Consider the following 12,728-nt stretch of genomic DNA (forward strand, 5'->3'; position numbering starts at 1 on the left):
ACCGGCGCCCGCCATCGACTGGGACCGTAATGACGTAGATGGCTGATAAACGCACGAAGGTCGAAACTCGCGTGCTAGGAGCGGCATCTACTCGGCTCCCTTCGACGCGTAATTGCAGTCTGGAGCGGGGAAATTTCGCCCTTATAGACCACAAAGCCACAGACGGCGCGAAAAGCAGTAAATTCAAAACTGGTTAGGCCATTCCTTCATCCCAACCAAAAAATCCAAGGTAGGCATACGCATTGTTCGACTGCTAGAAACGACAAAGTGCTGTGAATCAATCTGAATGTTAAGAAAAAGAACGTGAAAGAAAAAACGAGCCGAGACATTGAGTCTGACTCTCGTTATGCACTCGCGAAATTCGTTCAGTTATGGCGACGCACTTACGGATGAAATGCATCAAAATTCTAAAAAATTTCTGACGTAGGACGGCAAACAGCCAATTTCCACAGAGTGGCGAGGCTATTTTATTGAATTCACTGCCGCCCCGAAATGAGAGTCCACTAGCGAATGACATCCACTAGAACGAATACCACTCGTGCCACTTCGACCAGCTGATCGTTTTGAGAGCGCGTGAGTGGTATCGAGTAGAGCAAATTTATTTCAGTCCAAATCAATCAAGACAGATCTTGAAGTTGCATGGGTTCATATCCAAGGATACTAATGAAAGAACGATTTTGACGTGAAGCCGCGACGTCCCTTGAATACCAGGTCTTCCAGAACATCATTTTTCATTATTTCTGATGAAAGCGCATCAGCAAATACGTTAGATAATCACGGCCCACAAAATGGTCAAATGCAACATGGTATTCACCACGAGCATCTTAATATCCTTTATACCACGCCAACACACGAAAAACCCTGCATTTTACAAGCCATCGACCGAGGTAGCACCGGGAGTAGCAACGGCGGCGCCAGCGGCGGCGGCGGCGGCGGCGGCAGCCGCTCTGCGGCGCCAGTGAACGGCACAGGCGGGCAGCCGGCAGCCGCCTGCCTGGAGAGCGCGGGCGGCCGGACGACAGAGTGCCGGGGGAGAGAGCGGTCGGGGAGAGAGGGAGAGAGAGGGAGAGAGCTGTCACGTCACGGAACAAAGGCGGGTGAGGCAACCGCCGCCCGGCCGGGCCGGCTGGCGGCGCGCGGCGCGGCCGGCCCGGCCGGCGGCGCCGCGGCAGTGCCGGGGCCGGGGCCGGCGCACGGCGGTGGCGGCGCCGGCGCCCGGCACGGCCCACTCCAGCCGGCCAATGGCACGCACCGTCTCATAACGAGGCAGGGCACGCGGCCGGCACACGCGCCAGCTGGCCTGATGACGCAGCGGCCGACGCCCGTTCGCGGGCGCCGTAAGGCAAACATTTGCATACTCGGCACTGCACCAGCCGCGCCGCCCAAGCTGCTCGCGCTGCATGGCGACCGAAAAGGAGTATCGATTATGCACGGACGTGACAACACCGACTGCAGACAACGTGACCTACGTTCATTTCAATGGCGACTGGAAATGACGGATGTCTCCAGCATGCAGCGAGACATGCTTGCAAGGGGGACCAGCGCGCCTGAGCCCTATGTTGTAGACAGGTATTGTTCATCTACAACAGCATTTACGTGTGCGAGTGCCATCGCTGGAAAAGTGCGTAGCGGGGCAGGTGGTGCTGGGCAGTCCTCGTTGCATACGCCAGACACGTAAGAGCCGTTTCAAGTTCTAAGCCGATTTAGAATCTGGATACCGAAACCAGCAACCATAAGTCCGTTTTGGCGGACCCAACCAGTATCAACTGCACGCTCACGCGTCTAAATCCCGATGGGCTGGTCAGTTGTCTACAAAATACGCTACCACAGCCGAGCAAATTAAAAACCCATTCGTACCGGACAGTGAAAATGTTCAGAGACACCAGTGAAATGTCAGGACATACTATGGCTGCACCTAAATATGCCAGGGCCCGGTCTCCCAGTGAAGTCGTTGTCAGTTCCCGGCTCCGGCAGAGGGACATGGGACTGCACGGGCGCCTGCGTCTGCGTCTGCGTCCGTAGCGTCATAATACCAGCACGTATCACCACCATATGCCCAGAATACCTTACCGGTGTCGCACTACATGGCAGTTGGGCGACGCAAATGGGGAAACACTGGGGCCAAGTCGCGCGCGTGCTCATCTGGGGCATGATGGGGCGAGGCAATTAAAAACTCGGAAACAACGAACGCGACATTTCTCTAGCCACTCGATCTTTTCACACCACGGAAAACAACATGTGTAAGTAGTTCAATGCGAAAGCTTAACTGTGAGGGCATTTGTACGCACCTTATCCGTCACAATTGCCCAATCGACAGCCATATGTCCGAGACCCACATGCTACGATACGTACTCATTGAACGCACTACAAAGCTACTCATCGCTGACCACTGTGCTCGTGTCAGGACATTCGCTAACACCCCAGACGATCGGTGAGACCGAGTACCTTTGCTTCGGCTAGGTCACTTAGCATCCCTCACCGGTCCCGCCGAGCGGTGGCGGGCCGCTGCAGACCCCGTCACGAGCAAAACTCGACTTATCACGCATATCTGCCACATAGCACCCAGTGCCAAACCGTTACCCACTCGCTAGCGCAAGCGGCGGCCAATTATCTCTAGCAAGTCTCCGAACCACGTGCACTGGCCTCTCCCCCGCCCGCGCCGGGCCGGAAGCACCCTTGGTGAGTAGAGCGGCCGGCGGGGCGCCTCAAAAGTCACGCCGCCTCGTCTCGCGTCCGTCCGGCACCGCCTAACGAGCGCCTTTGTATGCAGCGGGCGGCGGGAGGCGCGACCTTGACCGCCGACCGGCTGTTGTCGCCGAGCCGCGGACGCCGCTCAGGCGGCCCAGCGCCTGGGCGACGCCGCCGTAGCGTCGCCGCCGGCGCCCGACCCGTCCCCGCGGCCCGGCCAGGGGCTCGGCTGGATGCCACGCCGCCCGCCGACCGCCGTCGGCTTGGCCGCGACGCTGCTCATTGAACCGCCGTCCGCGACGCCCTTCCGTAAATAGCGGCCACCGCTATTTGCGGCCGTGATCACAACAGACGCCGGCCAGCCTTAACCTTGCGCGCCGCCGAGTGGCAATTACCGGGCGGACGGGGTCGGTGACAGCATTGATTTCCGCGCGCCGGCTCCGGTGGCAACAGCCGCCGTCAATCGGCCCAGCCGCGCCCCCCCCCCCCCCCCCCCACGACCACTCGATCCGGCGCGCGACGTGAGCACGCCGCCACTCTGTCTGCGGCGTCAGCTGACCGACACGGCCGTCCGTCAATGGGTGGCGGGCCAGCGGGCCAGCGGGGCGGCGGCCGGCGCACGTGCGCGTGACTCACGGCTGCTCAGCTCACCGCACGCCGGCACGCACCGCCGCCGGCCCCGGCCCGCATAGAGGCGTGCCGCCGGCGGACGAGGCCGGTGCGTATGCGGCGGGGTGGCCGGCCCGGGGTCGCACCGCCGGAGACGCCGCGCCTGTGTGGACGTGCGACACGCGCAGATCTCGGCCGGACGGCGGGCGGCGGGCGGCGGCGGTGGTAGGTCACACAGCCCAGACGGTGGCCGGGCCACACTCGGCGGCCAGCGAGGTCCCTTGCTCGGCATGCCCCGCGCTTACGATGCTTTTGCGGTGCGGTGCTTTTGATTCGATGGTTCCTGTGATCGGGGTCCACGCCAAGCAGCGACTGTCGCAGCCCCACCAATCGATCGTGAAATTCCACGTCAACGGGCGAAATTTAAACGTGCCATGAGTTCGGCCGTCCCTTCATCTGAAGCCACGTAACCCGACCGAGCCCATCCCACTCAGGGGAAAAAACCGAGCTTGAAGTGACCGTGAGCTCCTGGGACGGACATTGGTCAAATTAATGCTCACCCGGCGTCGACAAAGGTGTGACTGTTTCACCTTCTAGGGTACCGCTGAAATATATGGTGTTCGCGGCTGCGAGGACGCCAACGCGAAACTGACAAGGTAGGAATTCTGGGCACGCAACAGACCGCTGGGCCTGAACCCGTATTTCGCGTGGTGATGAGGGTGCATGTGGAACGATCGCGAGCAATGCTGTCGCTGCTTTTCCCGCACCAGCCAATATCAGAGTGGGACTGAGCGGCAATCACAGGGTCTCGCAGGTCCAAGAAATCGAGACTTTTGGCCGTTCTGATCCGAAGAAGCAGAACGACGAAGCATGGACCCGAACTTTTTTACAAGACAAGAGGTCCAGGATGTACGAGGGCAGGCCTGGGCTTTTCCCAGGTATGGAAAACATTTCAGCATTTCAGGACAGATAAATCCTCCAAATGTCCCCCCTTCCCCCTCACCTTACCTCCTTCTTTCCGTCTGCTTCCCCCCCCCCCTTCCTGAGATCGCAAGGCCACACGCCGTATGATCGTATTATCAAATATCACTGTTCTTGCACGCAAACAGCTCACCGTGCTGAGTCAGTGCACCATCTGGTTTGCCCTGCTCTCCGTGTGTTGGTGTTGCTGTGCTGGGCGTGCCAGCGCGGTGGGCGGACGGCACAGGATACAGCAGGCGTCACAGCGTGTGACACAGTACGTCACGCGGCCTTCCGCACACCGCACACTTCAGCATACAGCACAGCGGTCTGCGCAGCACGAGGCCTGGCTCACGAGACAGCGGACAGAGGACCGGAGCTGTGGCTGAATGATCCTTACCGAGCCGCTGGCTGAGGCCGGCCGGGTTGGTGTCGGAGGCTGCTTTGGTCGGCTGGTTGCCGGATATCCGGCAGAAGGTGCCGACTGCTGCAGCTGCTGCTGCTGTTGCTGTTGCTGTTGCTGTTGCTGTTGCTGTTGCTGCTGCTGTTGCTGCTGTTGTTGCTGGTGGTGGTGCTGCTGTGGTTGTTGCTGCTGCTGCTGGGGGTCCCATTGGCCACCAGGGAAGCCACGACCGGGTCCGTAGGGCTGCAGAGGCAGAGGCGCCAAACGGTCACTTTTGCTGAAGTAAAAAGCACACGAGCGTTTTCCGCCTCGAGTGCTTCGCGCGTTCTTCCCCATAGTGTCATTGTCGTGCAGCATGTCATCATTCCTAATGCACTCTCATTTCTTCCCAACATGCCTATCCCTAACTCAATTTGCAATGTGTCCCACTGCACTGCCGATTCCTAATGCATCCCTGGAGATATGCTGCAGCACTTACCACAGGCAGGTCACCTTGTTCGTTGCAAGGGAGAGCTATCTAGGGGGAGGGGGCGTTCAGACCACTAACATGGAGAGAATATGGGAATGAGTGCTAGGTCAATGGTGGCACCGTTGATACGCAGGTTACCACTGTTGGATGTGATGGGCCAGCGCCACCTGTGGCGTTGATGACCGGCTTTCCGTACTGGCGAGTGTGCTGTGATGGCGCGGAGCAAGGGTGGATCCACCACTGATTTCCGGGGCACCGCGCTCGCGCGCTCCCAACGCCGCGCCCGCCTCCGATCAGGACGGCACGGCCGTCGCGGCCGGCAGCGGGGAATGGCTGGGCTCCACGACCACTGGCGGTCGACGCGGCCAGCAGCGCCGGGGACGTGCTGGTTCGCCGTGGGCGGCGCTGGCTGAACGAGCCGGTTGACACAGTGACGTGCTGACGGGAGACCGTCACAAACCATGCGGTCACTGCTGGCAGTGGCGGTCACTCACTCAGTAATGGCAACTACCTCGGCTCAGCTCAGTCGAGGTAGTTGCCAAGTGCAGTCGACTAGTCAACTACATCAGTTCAAACTGGCCAAATATATGGTAGACGAGCTGTACGCATAATTCGAATTGACAGCATCTCTCCCTTGTTCAATGCATACTTTGTTCGAATTTCGAACAGCACGCTTGTTCCGTAATATCTGAAAGCCGGATGCTTGTGGTGGAACTCCTAAAGTCGGATTTTTGTGGTGGAACTCCGAAAGTCGGATTTTTGTGGTGGAACTCCGAAAGTCGGATTTTTTGTAGCGGAACAGCCAAGAATTACAAACGAACATCAAACCCGAATCTCAGTAATGAACTGGAAAGCGCTGGTATGAGGTGGATGGGATGTCGGCACTGTTAAAGCTAAGTCCATCGTGCCAGTTTGTGGAAGTGTTCAAAATGTTGGCCCCATGTTGGATTTGTAATGTCGACGGCAACAGAATACCGCGATTACTGAAAAATCAGCTCAAAACCGGACAGCAATTAAGGATTTTCTCCAAAGATTATAGTCAATCCTTACATCCGACTCCAAAAAAGCCTCTTTTGACTCAAGCCTCCGTGTTAAAGATAGCCTAGGGTTCACACGGAGACTGTACTTTGGTCCACAAGCAAATGACTGTTTTCTCCCGTATTCATACTGGATTTCTGTACTCCCCGTAGAAACTCCAGCAATCTCTACAGCTCAATGCAATACCATCACATATTCAAATTTCATGAAAAGACACCATGAGTTTGATCCCAACACCACTTCGTTACCGAACGTGTTCCAGAAAAGCCACATGGCACTTGCCACGCTGAAAAGTGTCCCATGACCAATGGTGGTATATGAATCGTGAGGCAGCAACCTCTCTTTCGAATAATTCGCCCAGGATGTGTCACAGAGTCACGAATGTCACTGTCCATGACATGACGTCACATACTTGGCACACGATGCGCCACCAGTTTCACTGTCGACGACATGACGCCAAATACTTGGCCCAGGATGCGCCACCAGTTTCACTGTCGATGACATGACGTCAAAACTTGGCCCAGGATGAGTCACAGGTTTCACTGTCGATGAGATGATGTCAAAACTTGGCCCAGGATGAGTCACAGGTTTCACTGTCGATGAGATGACGTCAAAACTTGCCCCGGAATGAGTCACAGGTTTCACTGTCGATGAGATGACATCAAATACTTCGTCCAGGATGCGTCACCAGCTTCATTTTCGCTGACATGAAGTGAAGTGCTTCGCCCAGACTGCGTCACCAGTTTCACTGTCGATGACATGGCGCCCCAGTACACAGCTCCAGCACTGACATGGCCCGCATCCGTCTAGCGCGAGCGGAGAGTGATGGTTGAGAGGTGGTGAGAAGCGGAGAGTTGGCCAGAACAGTGCAAGGATGGTCCCCTCCCCCCCCCCCCCCGGACTCGGTCCCTGTCCCTGTACGTGCGGCGGCGGCCCCACCGTTACCGTGTTGGGACAGGTCAGTCAGGTCAGTCAGATCAGATCAGGGCAGGGCAGGGCAAAGCAGGGCAGAGCAGGGCAGACCACAGGGCAGACCACGGCACTGTCAATGTCTGGCCCGCTGCAGCCGGGGGCCGACTGCTGCATCCGGGTCACTCATTTGGAGAGGGCAGCTCCCAGTGACTTACATATCTGACCGCACAGCCGCCACCGTTCGGGTTGCACAGTTATCCAAGGTCGTGCCAGAGTCATCACCAAGCGATGCCACATGGCTCGTTTGCTGCGAAGCAGCGCTAGAATGTGGGCGACCAATGATCCGCATCAAGACAGCCTGGGCGTTGACAGTGGCATCCACCCAGGGGCGTCGAACAACATCGATCATTGTAACGTGTGACACTTCTGCTTCAAGCCATCTGTCCGCTAAACAGCTGGGTCTAAATATGTAAGTCAAGTGCGACAACTGCTTCAGACGCTACATTTACGGCCAACTTAAAGGACATCTTCAATGGCCTAGTGCGACCGAAGAGTTCCTACATGTCCACCTAGATACTGCCGTTCTAAAGCCTGCGTGTTTTGACTTTCGGAAAGCACGCGCCATCGCACCTCCCAGTCACCACGCAGACCACCTGCATGAGGCGTGGGAAATCAGCTTGCCGTATGGACCAAGGGAAGTCCCACAGTGGTACAGTTGAAATCATTCGGAACGATGTCTTCACAACCAAACGCGAAAGGATTTACACGTGTTGTGTATTTGAAAACCGTGCAGGTAAAGGAAGGAGTTTATTGCCGAATGCGCAGCATGGCCGGGAACTTCCGCCACCAACCATTATTGGATGTACGAATGGAGTACCTGGTGCAAATGGCTGAAAACCATAGGTCATAGCCCGGCTGAATCAGGGATAGACAGTATACGGCGGTGAGTATGCGCCGACGCGGTATGGGATGTGTATGGGCTGAGGCATGATGTTGGTGTTTTGTATATGTGCCGTAACCTAGCAGCAGGTTGAGCGGCGAGTGTAGACACTGAATACACACAGAAAGTCCGAATGCTCGAGAGACTTGCTAACAGCTGCCCGTGCTGCACCTAGCCGAGTGGTGGGAGTAGGCAAGCATATGCTAAGTCCTGAGCGGGCGAAGCGATGACAACCTCAGGCGCTATGTTTATACCATGCAATAACGATACAAGACGGCACCGTAAAATGAGTTGCGGACGGCGATGCACTAATTCCGAATGCTCTGCAAGAGAATTGGCTCCAGGCCCGGTCAGCTCACAGAGCTCAGGTGCCCTTCCGGACGGGTTGGACCATTTCCCTGATAAATGCCAATGTTTTGCTGCTCACTGCCAATGAATATTGGCAATGAAAATGCCGCAACCATGCCCTGCGCCGACCTCGGGCGACCTTAGATCGTCTCCAGACCGCCGTGTTGCACTGAAGCAGCTTCAGTACACGATTTGTGGCCACCTGGTCCGGAAAGCGCAGTGCTATGTCCGCAAAAACGGCGTCGGCACTCTCCCAACTAAGCCAGGAATGGAAGCAAAGCGGATAAATATTGTACATAAATCACCTTAGCGACTGCTAAGCCATCGACCACTTCCAAACATCCCTCGCAGCCGGGAGAAGCACCAACAGGTGCGGCAATACCGCTCGTTCCCCGCTGCTCAGTGAGTACACTCGCCGCTGCTTACAGACCAGTGGGCGTCCCGGCCGGGGTCCTCTGTTTGTATCGTGCGGCACTCGATCGCCGTGTTTGTAATTGTCTTCTGGGACTTCCGCGCAAGGTCAGGTTCAAGTGACAACATTGACGGTGGTCAAGCCCCTTACCTGTGCTTGACAGCCAATGTTAGGATTAATATGACGCATGTATGGATAAATGTGACGCACGTCTGTGATTGTGCGCTTTCGTTTTCAAATGGATTGTGAGGGGGTAGGCCGGAAAATCACCATCGCAAAGATCGTTACGCAGGCTCTTACTACAGATTCAACTTGTTCTCCGAAAAGCCAGCCTGTAGCCCGGCCTGTCCCGGCCATCCATGGATTCAGCGCACAAAAGCCCGCAGTGCTTCAATGCCAATCCGGCACCAACCCGCAAATGCGCAATCAATTGCGGTATGCATTTGTTCACCTCTCCTTCATTTTAAACCTATTAAAATAAACAAAGTGTTCGTAAATTGTCATGTGAGCGTCATCTAATGCACAACATTGTCTGGCTAGGACCGATGTTGTTGCTTAAACGGCAGTGATCGAAGTACTTTCAGCTGCTTTTGGATGGGCTGGGATACTTACAGGACAATAATCACAGAATACAACAAGGTATTTGCCCCGCTCATTTATATCTTATTTATATCATTTATCACTTTGCATACATAGTTATCCCTCAATGTGTAAATCTACTTAACACGCGAGCAGGTAATATTCCACGCAGATGCCTTTGTATCTGCACCATTAGCAAAAATACACTTGTTTTGCCTAGGTTACCACCCGGGGAATGTGGCACCATTCACACACTATAGCGTTTTATTCCATTTCGTGCTACGCCAATCTCGAACTTGTGCATTCCACTACCCCTTAATTCACTGCAAAATGATGCTTTGTAATTTCCCATTTTCCTATTACCACCTGGCAACACCTGCGCACGAGTGCACACACAGACTTTGGAACGATGCCCAGATATTGTTGTGCAGGACACTACGATGGAAACTTATTTGTATTTCCTACACCACAATTAACAATAAGACACGTCATCGTCGTCGTCATTGTGGCCTTACAAAGCACACAGCAGATCAGGCTATATGACATCATCTGCCTCTCACCATGGCAGGAGGCGGGCACCGCGAGGAATCAAATCCCATACCTCTCGTTTTCCAGGTCCGCAGCTTAACTACTGCATTACTGACAGTTGGCACAGGTTGCACCAATTACAGTATGAGGTCACGTCGAAAACGTACCACGTGATTTCATATCCTGTAAAGCTGGCAGGTGCCATGCATTCTGATTTTTACTCATGAGCATTTACCATACAAATTGCCAACTGTTTCCCACCCAAATTTCATCCGAGTGACTTCAGCATTTGAAGGCAATTTGGATGGTAGCGGAGAGAATGTGACGGTCGGTCCACCCGTGAAGACACTTCATCAGTTATCCCGGATTGAAAAAACAAGTGTGCTAGCAAAATAAGGTGACATCACAAGTTGATCAATCATTTATAGAGGCTTGGAAATGAGTGAAAACAAACACACATTGAACAGCATCAAAAGCAATACATGATTGAGTAAAAAGGAAGACAAAACAGGACATGCTAGTTAATAAGAACTGCAATCTCTTGTGCTGTCAGCAGGTAAAGAAATCAAGACAGAGATGGGGGCAATGCTCCACATGAATGTTTGGCTGTCTGGCAAGGAATCTCTGCTATCTATATATTATAAAACTACATATTATGAAACTCTGCTATATTACTTCTATTGGTTTCCTTAAGTCAATGGCATTAAGGGGGGCAAGGTGTGGTTTAGCATCAAAGGCTTGGTACATTTGTTTATACATAAACCAAAAATAAATTTGGCATAAGGTGCACGACTTGTCCTGCTTTTATAGCTACTTCCACAGTACCATCTTAGTTGAAGACTATTCTGCAAAGTAAATGTTCTGGAGTGACAGTAAATATGCACTGAAGAACACAAAACAAAGACATTCCAAAAATACCCTGTCACTGTTCACTGTCACTGTGGCACAAGAGCATTACACAGATAGCCTGGGCTGATCAACTGACCTGTGATGGTGGGTACAGGTGGTTTGGGCGCACGCCAGCCACCATGGGGTAGTGATGAGGTGCCGCACCATACCCTGGATGGTGCTGGGGCATGCCTGGGTAGCCACTACCCATGAATGGAGGCCGCTGGCCCACCTGTGGGTGAACCCGTCATTCGATGGTTAGAATTCAGGCAAGGAGGCAAGATAATGAATATGGTGAAATGCAAAGCACATGACCAGGCAGCAGGAAGACAACTTTTAACAGTGATGAAATATTGTTTTAAAAATCTACAAACAGATAAAAACCACTGAAGGCAAATTATTTTTGGATTTGGCCACCATTATAAGTCATACACTACCCTAATGTCATGTCATAATAATTATACTTGATCCTAATGTAGCAGCCAGCAGAACTTACAGCATTTAGCACTGTTTCCTTATTAAAATCAGGTATCAGCATGCAGTTGTTTTACAAATAAAGCAGTCCCAAAGATATGGCCACCCCAACATCTCAAAGTCAGGGACATTCACTAAGCCATTCCAAATAAATTTAATACATTCATGCTTGCTGAACAGCATTGTAGCACATGCTAAAAACTCCTAGCAGTGTACAGCCAATGGGCTAGGTGCAAAACATCACATTTAAGACTACTTGGCAGCATGGTCAGTAGGCATCTGCACAGGCCATGCTTAGCAGTGAATTATGGTAATCAAAATTAGGGATGAGTCACATGGTGACATCCACAAGAAATAATTTAATGCAGAGAAGGCAAGTTGCAAAACAACTATACCAGTGCTCATCTTTGAAAGTTATGTTTCTGTTGGGGTGGGTGTAAACTATGCACAGAGCTTACAAAAGAACCAAAAACATATCAGGCGAGCAGTTTGGAATCAGTTATGATACATACCAACTATTAAGAGCTATGAAATTGCATAAAACAGGTGCGACTAACACAAACACAGCAAACATGTACAGCTTAAAACACGACCGCCGACTTACCATTCCAGGCAGAGGAACTGTGGAGATTGGGTTTGAAGGGGGTGTGACCGATTTACCGGGCGTAAAGCTCTCATTTGAAGATGAGCCTATCCCAGAGTCATCGCTACCATTCGTGTAGGCCGGTACCATGGATTCTTTTTCGCTTACATTGTTTGAATTTGCGTGGATTTGCGGTGGGCCGTCAGTCTGAGCCTGAGTCGCAGCCATGTTGCGGCGGCGTTCTCTGTTTCCATTAAGTCCACACGAGACTTCAGATTATCACATTCACTTCTCCGGTCATGGCATCTCACTGGCACACAGAAACCCGTCCCACTCAACCACCAACCTCGCGAGTAGCACTCTACTTCAACGGCACTCCACCCAGCACCACAGCGCCCCCGCGTACTTGCCGCCCGCCATCCCGTTCACCTCAAAATAATTCCCGGGCGCATCACGGGCAACAAGGGCCTACAGCATACGTGCGCTGCAGTTTTTTGAACTACCATGGAGTTCTTGGAATATTTCTACACCTGGTTTGTTTCAAAATTATTTTACTCGGTTTTTCGCTTACTTTTGCAATGTGTCAGAATACGCATAACTAAATATTATCCTGGAGCTACGATCTACTTTTCTCTGACGTCAACAGCACGCCAACCAGGAGCGCCAAGCAGAAGCAAGGGAGCGGACGCGTATGAACATTAGCCATCGAAGCTGTGCTGCGGCGGCTGGGCCCGTGCGTGGGTCGGGCGTGATGCATTGGGGTGATGATTGACGCGACGCGGTATTTTCAAACTATGTTAACAGGTTGAATGTTGGAAAACGTAACGTGATGTTTATGGGCTTAATGGGCTTGTGGGCAATATCACTGGAATTGGCGGGGTCCAGACGCCAATAATG

At 53.3% G+C, this 12,728-nt stretch overlaps 1 protein-coding gene across 1 annotated transcript in view; it reads right to left on the minus strand.

The window, feature by feature from the left end:
- The window catches only part of osa (trithorax group protein osa), a 34,397-nt gene extending 22,147 nt beyond the window's left edge, over positions 1-12,250 (minus strand). The window contains exons 1-3 of the mRNA XM_037223255.1: positions 11,853-12,250; positions 10,872-11,006; positions 4,658-4,903 (exon numbers count right to left, since the gene is read on the minus strand). Coding sequence (XP_037079150.1) covers positions 4,658-4,903; positions 10,872-11,006; positions 11,853-12,059 — 588 coding nt within the window. The 5' untranslated portion in view covers positions 12,060-12,250. The remainder of the gene's footprint in view (positions 1-4,657; positions 4,904-10,871; positions 11,007-11,852) is intronic.
- Positions 12,251-12,728: the final 478 nt, after the last annotated feature.

Source organism: Pollicipes pollicipes, unplaced genomic scaffold (assembly GCF_011947565.3).
Source record: "Pollicipes pollicipes isolate AB1234 unplaced genomic scaffold, Ppol_2.1 Scaffold_4881;HRSCAF=5763_pilon_pilon_pilon, whole genome shotgun sequence".
NCBI classification, from domain to species: Eukaryota; Metazoa; Arthropoda; class Thecostraca; order Pollicipedomorpha; family Pollicipedidae; genus Pollicipes; species Pollicipes pollicipes.